General features: G+C 54.3%; 3 protein-coding genes across 3 annotated transcripts; all 3 read left to right on the forward strand.

Annotated features, from left to right (window-relative positions):
* The first annotated feature begins 1171 nt into the window (after window positions 1-1171).
* On the forward strand, window positions 1172-5662 carry KVR01_009838 (uncharacterized protein). The gene is made up of 3 exons (XM_044794640.1): window positions 1172-2318; window positions 2385-4171; window positions 4224-5662. The coding sequence occupies exons 1-3, from the start codon at window positions 2033-2035 to the stop codon at window positions 5232-5234; spliced, it is 3084 nt and encodes a 1027-aa protein (XP_044641086.1). The 5' UTR covers window positions 1172-2032; the 3' UTR covers window positions 5235-5662.
* Window positions 5663-6524: 862 nt separating this feature from the next.
* Window positions 6525-9151, forward strand: KVR01_009825 (uncharacterized protein). Its single transcript, XM_044794087.1, has 4 exons — window positions 6525-7559; window positions 7616-7865; window positions 7977-8216; window positions 8406-9151. Exons 1-4 carry the CDS (start codon window positions 7440-7442, stop codon window positions 8678-8680), a joined length of 885 nt encoding a protein of 294 aa, XP_044641073.1. The 5' UTR covers window positions 6525-7439; the 3' UTR covers window positions 8681-9151.
* Window positions 9152-10737: 1586 nt separating this feature from the next.
* On the forward strand, window positions 10738-13011 carry KVR01_010117 (uncharacterized protein; the record flags this gene model as incomplete). Its single annotated transcript, XM_044781384.1, has 4 exons — window positions 10738-10741; window positions 10798-12208; window positions 12305-12432; window positions 12537-13011. The coding sequence occupies 4 exons, from the start codon at window positions 10738-10740 to the stop codon at window positions 12815-12817; spliced, it is 1824 nt and encodes a 607-aa protein (XP_044641365.1). The 3' UTR covers window positions 12818-13011.
* Between the last annotated feature and the right edge of the window lie 320 nt (window positions 13012-13331).

Genomic DNA, 13331 nt, shown 5'->3' on the forward strand with positions numbered 1-13331 from the left:
GGCGTCGGTGGAGGGAGGGGAAGAAGCCGGCCTGGTGTCGACCGTGGCCAGCAGAAATTGTGCTCGCGCTGGCCGCTCTCGCTGTGATCATGGGCCAGCCCAGCAGGAAGAAACACCGCCCAGGCTGTCGGGGTCGACTAGAGCTCAGGCGAAGGGCCTGGATTGGATCGGATTGTCGAGAGGGCTGAGGTGCTGTGCTGAGCCTAGCGCAGGTGGGAGGGCGAATAGGCCAAGGAGGGTAGTCTGCGCCGGGGCGGTCTTGTTGTCGGACTAGTACTGTGGTATCTGGTTGTCTGGCAATCTGGGTACTATGTAGTATGGTATGTAGTTGCGGAGGGGTGCGAGGGTAGCGGGCACAGAGACGCCGGTGACACGGCGATGACGAGAGTGTCAGTCTGGGAGATTGGGCTAGACTGTGTTGCACACCGAGGCTCCTGGGAAGCCTTGTCGGCGGTCAGCACCGAAGCTGGCTGGCGGGTAGGCAGCGGGTAGGCAGCGGGTAGGCAGCTGGTACGGAGTAGGGAGGCACAACGGACCGCACAGGCGGGTAGCCGCCTCTCGCTGGTACTCTGGCCACCCTACATGTGCCTGTGCTCGTCCCTGTGCCCGTGCCCGTGATCCGTGCCTCCCTCTCTGGCTGGATCTGGACGACAATGCATGCAAAGCCGTCCCGGCGAAGTGGTTCCGGCATCGCAGGCAGGCAGGCAGGATGAACCTATTCCTTGGTGTGGTTTGGTGTTGGTGTGCCCGACAGGCGAGCGAGGGGTCACTGATTCAGTCACCCAGTCGCTTCCCGGACAAGGTTACCCAGCGAGCCACGGGTGAAATTTTCCCTCTCGCACTCGAAAAGTCTTGAGTGCTACTACTACGGAGTACATAGTATTACACTGACTACCTTGACCTGGTCCAGACCCGACAGCGACGAGAGTGGGTATGTGGGGTGCTGGCCAAGCAGTCCTGTGCCTGGGCAGCAAGTCCAGCACGCCTATACATACCGGTTCTATATACGGGTTCTAGCGTACATATGGGTTGGGTATTTGCCAAATTGTGTATTGTGTACAGTAGCATCCCCATCACACATGTGCAGATATCTGCATCACCACACAGCCCATCAAATCCACTGCTCCGTAATAGCTTTCCACCATCATTTTCAAAATTATCGCGGGATAATCAAATAGTGTCATGTAGACCGCTGTGTACCATAGTTGTAATTTTAGTAACAGTCAGTGGGTTGCAAGTGTGCATATTTGTAGATGACCAACAAAAGTGCGACTGTGCTGAGTGTCAGTATACAACCTAGTATACATGCTTCAGTACCTACCTAGCTTGCCTAGTAGCGGATGGGCTGGTTTTCACAGGCCGCTGATCCACCAAGAACAGCCTGGCCCGTGCGTGCCGTGCTCCAAGGAAACGACTACTCTACAGGCGGGCGCCGGGCGGGCAGAGGAGCCAGAGAGCCTGGGGGCGAGTGCCTTCCTGCCCGCTTTGGACTTAGCAGCCCGGGAGTGTCAGAGAGACCAGGGTCCTTGGCCCCCCGGGGAGAAGATGCTCTTTGATCTCCATCTCCCATCCCCATTTCATGACGCCATGCGCCGTGGCCCAGCTTCAGAACCCCGGTCTTGACGGTCAATTTTGAGTTGAGCAACTCCGACCATCTTTGCTTCCGCCGTCCCCCTCGATTCCCGCGACATTGACAGCCGGTCGGGTAACCTCGGCCCTTCCATCCTCGACTCCCCGTTTTTGGACCCTTCACTGAACATTGGCAGAGCTTCGTCTGACTCTGTCTACGCGCCGCCCCGACCCGACAGATCAGCCTTCCTCCTGGACTGCGCAGCCCAGTGTTGCGCTCTACCTCATCCAATCTTCCGCCCAAGCCCGACCTCGAGCAGAGCGACCATCTGTCCGACCCATCAGCTGGCTACCTCGTTCCCCCTTTCCCTTCGCCTTCACTGTACAATAGAATTTATCGTCATCGCCATCGTCAGAAACAACGCTGTCTGTTCCCCCGGCAGTTTGCGCGATATCACATGCTATGGCGCGCCTCCACATAACAGCTCTCTTGTCACCCGACCAGGACGAGCAACTATCCGCTCTACGCACCTTGAAGAATGAAATCGTCGGGCACGATCAGAAGAAGGAGAAGTGGGTCGAACATGGCATAATAGAGCCTGTTGTTAGAATTTTGGAATCCAGCAGATCTGCTCCCAGCATAAATGGCAAGGACAGCAGTCGAGGTCGCATGCCGACGTCGAGGCCTTTGACCAGCGAGGAATCGGTGCGACTGCAGGCACTCCAAGTTCTTGCCAGCCTTGCCAATGGTACGGCGACCCTTGGATCTGAAACCGAGGGCATTGCGTGTGGCCGCAGCTAACAACCATCCGCAGGTGGCTTTGCTTTTCTGGCTCCAATACTTGCAGCCGGCGCCCTGTCTGCTATATTATCCAACATACCTCCAGCCGACAACCCTCCTCGAGTCGTCGTTGCAGCCCTGAGGGCCACTGTCAATATTGCTGAGGCGTCGACTCTGGCTCCGCCAACATCCGCCACATACATTGCTGACCTGGCAGGTGTGGCCTTTGTGCCGGTACTCCTAGATGCCTTTCGCGACATTTTGACGAGTACCCCCACAAATCACACCATACAAACTCAGAAGAATCTGGCGGCGAAGCTCATCGGGTTGCTATGCAGGGAAGAACGATCCCGGGTCGATCTGACGAACCACGGAATCCTGGATGCATTGGCGACGAACCTGGCAGCCGTCGTCGTGGCCAGGGGATTCGTGGTGCCCGGAGCGGAAGCGATTGCCCAAAGCGAAGGGGTGCTGGACCTGATCCCCAGCCCAGCTGCGCCGAACACCGATGTGACCGCCCTCTTCGAAGCATTATCCGCCATAATAGCTGACTCTCGTTGGAGAGCCTCCGTTCTTGTCTGTGCGCCTGCCCTGGTCGCTGTCTTCCCGCATCCTGGCTCGCCGCGGCGGTCAAAGGGCATGAAAGCATGCGTCAACTCGCTCGAGGTAGCCGGGCTTAGCAGCATAGCGTCTAAAGATCTCGGTGCCTTGGACTGCTTCCTTCCTGTGGTGCCCGAATACCAGGCCAAGGGCACGGCGATGCCATCTTACCCACTGATAGGCTCTCCTCCGCCGAGAGACTATCTCGCCTTGTCGAAAGCACCGTCTGGGAAATATTTCGCGTCGTCTTTCAGCTTGGATGCGGCGCAGGCTGACACGGGCGGAGCAAATGCGGAGGGTGTCATTGAAGAAATGGAGAATCCTTTAATACCATGGTTGTTGCACACAGTTCGGTCGACCGAGGGCATGGAGAGGGTCATGGCTGCGTCAGTGCTCACATCGCTTCACAGGGCTGGCCTTGCCAATAAATCCAGGGAGGCCTATATGGGTCACTTGATCGTGCCATTACTGCTTCAAACCCTCGAAGACATCGGTATCACATGTGGCACCGCTTCTGAAGCAACCTTTGTTGATGCCAAGACTGCCACCAAATGGTCCACCACAGAGCGCTGCTTGGCGATTTTGGCGAGATTGATTGTTGACAGCGAGTTCCTCCAGAAGTGTGCTTTCGAGGGCGACGGCGTGAAAATCGTCAGCGCTTATCTCAAGAGTGCCTACGAGCCTCTGGCTAGCAAGTCGTCCAAGGCATGGAGCCCGAGCGCTGGGCGTGAGGACACGGGCGAGCGCGAAATCGGGTTACCGACGAGCCGCTTAGGCCCTGGGGGTCAGCTGCCCCTTCAGGTTCATCGCACGCGCGTAAGGGAAAATGCTCTGAAAGCGATTGCTGGATTGGCAGCAAGCAAGGATGAATATCGCAACGCTCTCGTTGAACAAGACTTGGTACCCTTCATCGTGGAGTCCCTCTCGCCGAACCCCTCCAACCCCAAGAATAAGGACCGTCCAAAATCGCCCAAGAGAGTTACGGTGGATGGCAGTGGGTATGATGCAGCATATGGAGTCAACCCTATCACTGTCATAGTTGCAGCATGCCACGCGTTGCGCATGCTCGCAAGAAGCGTGAGCATCCTCCGGACCACACTTGAAGATAACGCGATCGCGAGTCCGGCATACCGCCTTCTACGTCATCCGGACATCGACATCCAAATTGCGGCGTCTGCCCTGATGTGTAATCTCGTCATCGACGTCGCACCAATGAGAGAGGCAAGTTCCACCAAGTCACGGTTGAGGCTGGAGGTCTACTAACACGACGAAGTATCTCAACGGAGTTAATGTCATGAAGATTCTCTGTGAGCAGACGCGGTCTCAGAACCCGGCTCTGCGTCTGAACGCGCTGTGGGCTCTCAAGAACTGGATCAATGGCGTAGGCATGGATGCAAAGAAGGAATGTGTCGAAGAGCTTTCTGCAGGCTGGCTGGTTCACTTAATCCGCGACGACACGGAGGACGACGCGCTATACGAGCGAACGACAAAGTCTAGAAAGCAAGCCGCGAACGACATGGATGAGGACGTTGAGATGGCCCAGGCTGGCGAAGAAAGCTCAAATTCCGGCTCCGCACTACCCGACACGTCGACATTACTGCCAATGGATGAACAGGGCCGGACTCCAAGGCTGCGCCAGCGCGAGCGGAAAATTGCAGAACTACGCGAGACAGAGTTGAGCCTCACGCGCAAAGTCCGTGATGACGATTTAGCGGTGCAGGAGCAGGGACTCCAATTCGTACGGAATCTCATCGGGCCCGCATCCTCAGCAACTGATTCAGCTAGAGACCACGCAGACATGATCGACTATCTCTTCACAATCCTCGGCCAAGATCGGTTCTTTGAGCTCTTGCACTCAAAGCTACAGCCCAAGCATCTTCATCCGTTCGGCCGGCGGTACCCGACCATCCGGGAACCACGCGTGCTCTATCCACAAGCTCGCATTGTCTCAGCAGTCGTTTACATTCTGGTGCACATGGCGGCCAGCGTACCCCGGCACCGTCAAGTGCTGATCTCCCAGACCGATTTGCTGCGAGACCTTGCGAAGCAGTTTCACAGCAAGGACAAGGATGTCCGCGTGGCGCTCTGCCACCTCATGACCAACCTGACATGGCGCGACGACCCGGACGACGAGGATAGTAGCCGTCAGCGGGCTGGGGAGTTGAAGAAGCTTGGTCTGCTCACCAAGCTGGAGACTCTCGAGAGCGACGACGAGGAACTGGACGTGAGGGAAAGAGCGAAGGCGGCAATATGGCAGATCAGCCAGCCCAGGAGGGAGTTTTAGAAGTCCTGTCCGGCCACGACACCGGTACCAGCCATGCATGGAGAGTTTATCCGGCCATTTAGCCCGAGGTGAGTGCTTCACCCCAGGGTATTCAATGCATTTCGGTCTCTCAAAAATCGGTCACAAAGCGTGGGATTGAGCGAGTCATATTCGCAACTGGGCCTGCGGAGCCTCAGGCAGTTCGATTTATCCATGACTGGTCACGGAGGGCGGTGCTCTCAGTCATGAGGGTTTGTACAATTGTAAAGGCTGCTATAAGATACTACTGTGACGTGAAGAGTGAATATACCCGGGAGGCTTCAGCTTCAAGACGACCGCTCAGACTGCTTTTCTGCAAGGCTCGAACAGTGAGCAGTGGGGTTTGTGGCATCGATCCTTAGTGTCTTATATGTGCATGTTTATAGTGATCACCGTTACTATAGCATAAAGGCTTTGTTAGAAAGCCCACAGACCTGTCGCGGGGTCCCTATGTCTTGCTTGCATTCGTCACCTTCTAAGTTGTCTCAGGGGCGGCTTTCCTGTAGAAGGTTACCCAACAGCATATATATCCAGATGCTGCCTTGGCACCTCCAGTCCCTCTGATGATGGCCCATTGACCTCGGTCAATGGGAATTCCAGGTCTCGTTCAATCTCATGATCCATAGGGTTGCAGGTGGTGGGTGGGTTTTGGGGCAAGATCCAGACCAGGTAAGATGATACAAATCACGGTCACCTTTGACAAAGAATGACATGAGCCAATTCCAGTGAGGACCGTTGAGCCCTACTGATCCGTATGCACGTTGCAGAGTACCAACGAATGAGACGGCCTGTACGTAACAAGCCGGCCTGCAGGTGATGGCTCATCTTAAGCTGCGGGCCGCGCGAAACTCGCCTCCTGGGCACGGCATTCACATGCAGCAGCCCAAGTCGGACGTCGCACAACATCAATGGATGGAGGAGGAGGAGATTACACAGGCCAAATGAGGTCGGCCGCTGTGTGGGAGGGAGGGCCGGGGGCAGGAGCATTGTTACAGTTTCGATCTTCCTCTTGTCTTGAGAGGCGAGAAATACCCGCTCCCCCGATGCCCTTTCAAAACAGGATCTCGATGCCATGGGTTGGTGCAGTCATCGTGGTCGAATGGGATGCAGAGACGCTCACCCGGCATCTTGTTTACGGACCGGCAGGGGCGGTTCGGAGGAAACGGGACAGGTTTTTTTTAAAAAAAAAATAATAATAATAACAATAATTTATACAGCAAAGAGGAAGGGTTCTCGCCCATCGACTTCAACGGCACACGCGGATCAAGCCATGACATGACGTGACCCGTGCAGACAGATCATTCGAGTCACCTGCACAAAACAAGCAACCTGCCCAGATCATGGTGGTATTTGCCTTCTCATCTGTCCCTGGCTTCCAGGTTTCTCAGTGGTCTTGGATCCCGGGGCTTCCGCTCCGAATTGGCTGTTCGCGCTCCGGCGCCGGCCTCGACAGTCGCCGTCCAGAACAAGCCATCACTGCCTCGAGACTGTACAAGCAAGCTGGCCTGTCAAGTCACAATCGGGTTGTTTGTTCCCTTTGGTCATTCGCGTCATGCTTGCGTGCCGTCTGCGTGTCCGGATCTGCATCGGCGATGAGCTGGGCAGGTCGAGAGGAGTGGCCGGCCAGTGTTGTGCCTCGGCAGCGCGAGGTGCCCAGGTAGCGAGCGATGTGCGCTGCTGAAGCAAGGGAAGCGGTCCAGCATGCATGATGATGGACGGCCTAGCTGCTCTTTGCATGTAGAAGCATGGTTGGCCGCAGGGCGGGCTCGACGCTCGGCCAGAGCTCTCGTGATGGGTCGGCACGCTCGAGCTGCGTCAAGACCGCGAGTTTCCGTTGGTCGACCCCGAAGTCGAGGTTGTCTGGAAACTTCGGCTGGGCCCCGTCATCTCACCACCAGTACCGCTCGGTCTGCTAGCTTTTCGCTCGGCCTTCTCGGCATTGGCCAACGAGCACGTCTGAGATGTTGTGCGATGCTGCCTAGGATGCGCTCGTCGTAGTGAACGCGTGCTCGGCCTGGTGTATAAGAATCGAGGAGCTTCCCTCGCCCCGGCCTGTCCTGCCCTCCTCATACTGCCTTCGTTCAGAGGTGCACCTCCCGGAAGAGCCTCCTGTGGCACAATTTGTATCTGTACCGGACAGAGTCCCTTCAGCCCTCCTATACCCAGCCCCAGCACACCGTTGATACAATGATCCTACCGAGAGCAAACGAGGCGTTGCAGATCAACCCACCTGCAGGCCAGCAGGCGTTATCGGTGAATGGCTCAAACTGGCTGTGGGCCGTCACGGCTATCTTTGTGTTGGAATTCGTGAGTGTATACTGCTTGGGCATTCTGGGCATGGTCGAGGCTAACATGCAACACAGCTTGGCTTCTTCGGGTTGACCTTTGTGGCTCGATCGAGGGAGAAGATATTCCATTATTTGTTCGCCGTCACCCTCCTCGTCGGCTCCGTTGCCTACTTCGCCATGGCCTCAGACCTGGCCTGGGACGTCATAAGCCAGGCGAATGAGACCCAGAATGGTGATCGTCAGATCTTCTTCGCCAAATACGTCTACTGGGTTGTGTCTTTTCCTGTTGTGACAATTGCCCTCGGTCTTGTTAGTGGCGTCTCTTGTCAGTATATCCCTACGAACCCCTTTCGTTCCCGTACGAAGGGGCAGATGCCTGTTGCAGCTACATGCTACCGAGTCATCGCGAATGGCATTTGGATCTGACGATCAACAGGGGCAAGTATTCTCTACAACGTCACCCTCTCTTGGGTCTGGGTTCTGTCGTACTTGTTCAGTGCCTACACGGCATCTACATACAAATGGGGCTTCTATGCGTTCGGCACTGCCGCGTATCTTCTACTTGCCTACAGTACCCTGTTTGAGGGTCGACAGTCTCTGGCCACGCGTGACTTCGGTCCAGCTCGCAGTCACCACACGCTACTTTCCGCCTGGACCAACCTTCTCTGGCTTAATTGTGAGTAAATTCACGATTCCCCATTTGCAACCACCCCCCCCCCCCCAATCCAACCCAATAGCGGCAACTCTGTGGCAGTGTGAAGCTGGGGGTGCAGGCTGGGCATCTTGGTGTTCTTAAGCTCAACGCTCCTGTTTTTGTCTGCGGCGGCCTGAGCAACGGCAAGTACTAACTCTCAATCTAATATAGACCCGATTGCTTTCGGTATATCAGATGGAGGCAACAAGATTGGTGTAACGCCCAGCTTTATCTACTTCGGTATTCTCGACCTGCTTATGGTTCCCGTCCTAGCCGTTGCATTCTTGTTCCTTGCTCGCCAATGGGACTACGGGCGCATGAACATAGCCTTCACCCAATACGGACGTGTGAGAGCTTCTGAAGGGACTTACCCTGAGAAGAGCACTGCTGCCCATGGCCCTGCGGGCGGACCTGTGACCGGGGAGCCAGCGCCAGCTGCAGCATAGACCACCCATTGTCAGCAATCTGGATATCTTGACATTGAGGTACGATCGATGTTACGTGACCATCGCTTCTGCTTCCGATAGTACCAGTGCTGTGTTGACTGGGCCTGGGTGTGGACTCAACCTTGGAACCGAGGAGGTTAGAAGATCACACTACAGAACCAACTTGCTCCCGAACATTTTTGAAATTGTAATTTGGGGACGCGCATTATAGTTGATTTGGATACCATGATATTATCCTCTTGATAGCTTAATACTTCTATCCTAAAATCAGTATCCTTCATTTGGTTGTATATTCGCCTTAGAACCACGATAATGTCGCGGCAATTTTGCGACTGCCTAGGGGACACAAAACTATACATTGAAAGTGCATTCGGAATGCAAATTAACAATTACATTCTGACACTCGAAGGAGTCTATAGAACACTATGAATAAAAGCAGTCATACCATATGACATGAAGCGCTGGGAGTACTCTGAGATGAGGCGTGATTGCAGGGCTTTCTTCCCGCTCGTAACCAGTAAAGAAGCTTCTTTCTACCAGAAGATATGGAAGTCCTATCAATGTTCTCTCCATGAATCGAATTCAACTCCATGAGCCTATCACCACCTCATCAGGCCTGTATTGTATCCATCTCTGCTCGTTCAAAGTTAACTTTCCAACCACCGGTGTGGGTGAGAGAAAGCTGCTGCTAGTACTCGAGAGCGAAAGACACTGTGACGCTTCTAGACTAAAAATGTCATAGACTTCCTAAGGGTTTTCAGTCTCTGGCCCGAAAGACTGGATAGTCCCTGACTTTGGGGGAATTAAGGGAACACTACAACACTGTCTTTTTCAAGCGCTGGGTCTTGAGCGCTTACCACCGTATGAAGGCGCCATGTATGTCCTCGGACGTATACGGAATAGAAGCGAAACCACCTAACAATGATGTAAGAAGACTCTGCCTGGATACATGTTCTTTCATAGAGGAGGTCGATAGGTATTACAAGACGTGTCGCGTTCTCATTTGGGCTCAGCTGCCTTGCCTGAACAAGCCGCCGACCCTGTTCAATAGATCCAGCACTTGGAAATTTGAAACCTGGTATGCAATTTCCCTCTCCTCACATCGGCAGCCAAGATGTAAACTTAGTAACAAGTAGCCAAGAAAGGAGTTCTTCCATTGCGGCTAACCCAACAACATTCTGGACGAGTAATGCAGATGGAAAAGTGATGACTCCATCCGACGATCTCCCCCTTACTCTCCTGCTCACAGGAATTTTCAGGACCACAGGCATGATGGACCACATAGCTTTGACATGGATATGAGAAGACTCGTCATTCTTGTACTTGTTCTGCTTTATTACATTCCGGGACCGGGGGTGGACGACGTCCACGGCAGCTGGGCTTCAGCTGGCGGCCTTGCGGCGAAATATTTGTATATGTATCGGCCGTGCAAGATGCCGAAATCCAATCCAAAAATATTCTAAGCTTCTGTAATAACATGGGGGAAATAATTCGTCAAAGTGGATACGCACAACGAACATGCCCCACCTCGCTGTTATAATCTCCCTTTTAAGCCACGGCTAGGAAGCTTTTCTTGTAGCAAATGCTCTTGGCGCGCCTACGTCGACTCAGACGTTGTCGTGGGTGCTATCACCCTTGCGAGCACGCAATATACAGCCATGCAGCCGCCACCATCCGCCGAGGCATTGCACACCACTCTGATCCGCGTGCAAAAGGTAACCCCCAGCGTCACAATGGCGCAACAAGCATGGCCAAGCTCGTTTACCGGCTTGGGAGTTAGCGTGGGTCAAGGTTCCCCTCTGGGCAGCAGCTGTCAGGAGTCAGGGCATTTGCTCGGAGGCAAAGACCGCTTCGCTACAGACAATAACGGCAGCAGATACGAGTCTCTGCATGTTTGCACCCCTGGTTAAAGGGCGAGCACGCTCCCCTCTCTTCGCACTTCTGCGTCTGAGCTGCATCCGCCAGATCTGCAAATCTGCTGACAGTCCAGAAGGAAACCTTTTCTTCCATCATTTGCCCACTTGAGCACTGGGAGAGATAAGGCTGCCAATATGGGTATGTGTTCTGCTGTTCACTACAGCGTGTCTCGATGGACTGACCAGGGGAAATTCCCACAGCCGAGAACGTCGTCGGCCTCAATGTCCAGAAGGTCGTCGAGCCGGACGCGGACCAGGGCTTTCATGACCCAGAGAAGACGCACCATGTCCAGAGCATGAATTCTCAGGGCCTGTCCTCGATCGAGGAAGGAGACCACAGCCATGCCCTTATCGACGACGAGAGGTACCCGCCACCCACGGAGGAGGAGCGCAAGACACTGCGCAAGGTGTGGGACACCATCCCCATGACCTCTTGGTTCCTCTGCGTGGTCGAGATGGCCGAGCGCGCATCCTACTACGGAGTAAAGGCCGCTTTCAACAACTATATGCAGTTCCCGCTCCCTGAAGGCGGGCCCGGCACCGGCGCCATCGATCCAAGCAAGCCGAACAGCCATGCTGGCGCCCTCGGCATGGGCATACAGGCTGCTTCAGCCCTCGGCCTCTTGTTCACCTTCCTGGCCTTCGTTATCCCCATATTCGGCGCTTGGATCGCTGATACCAAGATCGGTCGCTACCAAGCCATCGTGTGGGGTGTCTTTATCGGCGGCGTTGCCCATGTTATCATGATTGGAGGCGCCGCGCCGGCTTTATTGCAGGCCGGGAGGGGTGTTGCGCCCTTTCTTGTCAGCTTTATTCTCCTCGCGTTCGGTGCCGGTCTTTTCAAGCCGAATGTTGCCCCATTGGTTGTCGACCAGTATCAGTACCAACGTGAGTACACCAAGGTGCTCAAGTCCGGAGAGAAGGTGCTCGTCGACCCGGAGACGACTATCAGTCATATAATGCTCGTGTTTTATGCCTTCATCAACGTGGGTGCCTTCTTCTCCATCGCTGTTGTGTACATTGAGAAATATCACAGCTTCTGGCTCGCCTTCATGGTGCCGGGCATCGTGTATTTCCTCCTGCCCCTCCTCTTGGCAGCCATGTACAAGCGGACGGTCAGGAAGAAGCCTGAGGGGTCCGATCTGAACCGGTTCATCAGAATCACCATCTCGGCGTTGAAGGCGAGCAAATTCAACGTTTTCTCCAAGAGCCTTTGGAACAATGTGAGGCCCTCGACATTGGCCGAGAGGGACGTCCACGTCGAGTATTCGGAGAAGGACGTTGATGATACTAGCCGCACCTGGCAGGCAGTTCAGATCTTCCTGTACATTCCTATCTGGTACCTGAACGACGGCGGCGTTGGTGCTGTTCAGAGCAACCAAGGCGCCAGCATGATCTCTGACGGCGCACCGAATGATCTGTTGGGTCATTTTAACCCACTGGTTATCATAGTGTTCTCCCCCTTTATGGCACACGTTGTGTATCCGTTCCTTGAGCGCCGAAAGATTCGGTTCGGACGTATCAGCCGGATGACGTTTGGCTTCACACTGGCAACCATATCTGGAATAATTGGTGCCATCGTCCAGTATCGCATATATGCTACCAGCCCATGGTGAGCGACCCTCTGGCAGCCCCGGCTGACGGGCTCCCTGCCTACCCAGTTACATACGTAGTTGATTCACACACTGACCCTCATGTTCTGGAACAGCGGCTACTTTGCCAGCAGCTGCGACGAAGTGGCGCCCATTTCCATCTGGCTGCAGATCCCCAACGTCGCGCTCGGCGCAATGTCCGAGATATTCGTTAACGTCACGTCATATGAGCTTGCCTACGCCCGTGAGTACAAGTTCTCTCGTTTTCGCCTCTCCGATATGTCGTGGTTTGGCGATGTCCAAAATGCATCGCCTCGGGCTCGGTCGGGACTGACTAACATATATTAGGAGCCCCGGAGAACATGAGGGCTTGCGTTGTAGCTCTGTTCCTTTTCATGACGGCTTTGAGCAGCGCATTGGGACAGATCCTAGTCCCGGCCATCACTGACCCCACGCTGATCTGGGCCTGGGCTGCACCGGCCATCGCACTGGCCGTGCAAACTGTCATTTTCTGGTGGAGGCACCGCGATGTGAACGATGATGTCTTCATGACCTACCAGGAAGATTATGAGCCAAAGACACCAGGTAGCAAACAGACTGGGGATCATGTTAAGGAGGTCAAGGAGTGATCTGCTCATGAGTCCGGTCCAGGTTGGATGAGGATTTGGACAGATACCATCTGATTAATGTATGCCTTCGGACGTATGCAGAATACCTAGGGTAGAAGCGAAACCGGTAACGTTATAGTAATGGGAGTGGTACTGGGGACTGCAAGATAAGAGAGTATTTCGAGCATTTCGACTAGCTGGCTCGTGAAACATGAGATTATTAGTGTCAACGAAGTCGAATAGAATCGTATCTTTTGAATATCACTTCATAGGTGGGCAGGGAACCACATAATACAGTCTCGAAGTGACCGAAAACCCTGGTTCAGAGGCCCCGCTTAAGCATTCAAAGTTTAGCTTGGTTCCAAGCCACCTACCTAATTCACGTACCACACTTCAGTCTTCTTGCACGTCCTTCTTTCAGGAAGCGTGTTCTTGAGGTCATCACAAAAGAGCTATTCTACTATTGAGTCTATTACAATAGAGATAGAACCTAGAGGCACCAGATGGCGTGGAAGATTTCCCCCATACAGAAAAG

The sequence above is a fragment of the Diaporthe batatas genome (assembly GCF_019321695.1).
Source record: "Diaporthe batatas strain CRI 302-4 chromosome Unknown Contig00012, whole genome shotgun sequence".
NCBI classification, from domain to species: domain Eukaryota; kingdom Fungi; phylum Ascomycota; class Sordariomycetes; order Diaporthales; family Diaporthaceae; genus Diaporthe; species Diaporthe batatas.

Bases quoted from the DNA above. Each gene is read 5' to 3' on its own strand.
- KVR01_009825 (XM_044794087.1), top strand. From the start codon at position 7,440: ATGATCCTACCGAGAGCAAACGAGGCGTTGCAGATCAACCCACCTGCA. The intron at 7,560-7,615 runs GTGAGTGTATAC...CATGCAACACAG, and splicing joins CTATCTTTGTGTTGGAATTC to CTTGGCTTCTTCGGGTTGAC. The intron at 8,217-8,405 runs GTGAGTAAATTC...AATCTAATATAG, and splicing joins CAACCTTCTCTGGCTTAATT to ACCCGATTGCTTTCGGTATA.
- KVR01_009838 (XM_044794640.1), top strand. From the start codon at position 2,033: ATGGCGCGCCTCCACATAACAGCTCTCTTGTCACCCGACCAGGACGAG. The intron at 2,319-2,384 runs GTACGGCGACCC...AACCATCCGCAG, and splicing joins TCTTGCCAGCCTTGCCAATG to GTGGCTTTGCTTTTCTGGCT. The intron at 4,172-4,223 runs GCAAGTTCCACC...AACACGACGAAG, and splicing joins ACGTCGCACCAATGAGAGAG to TATCTCAACGGAGTTAATGT.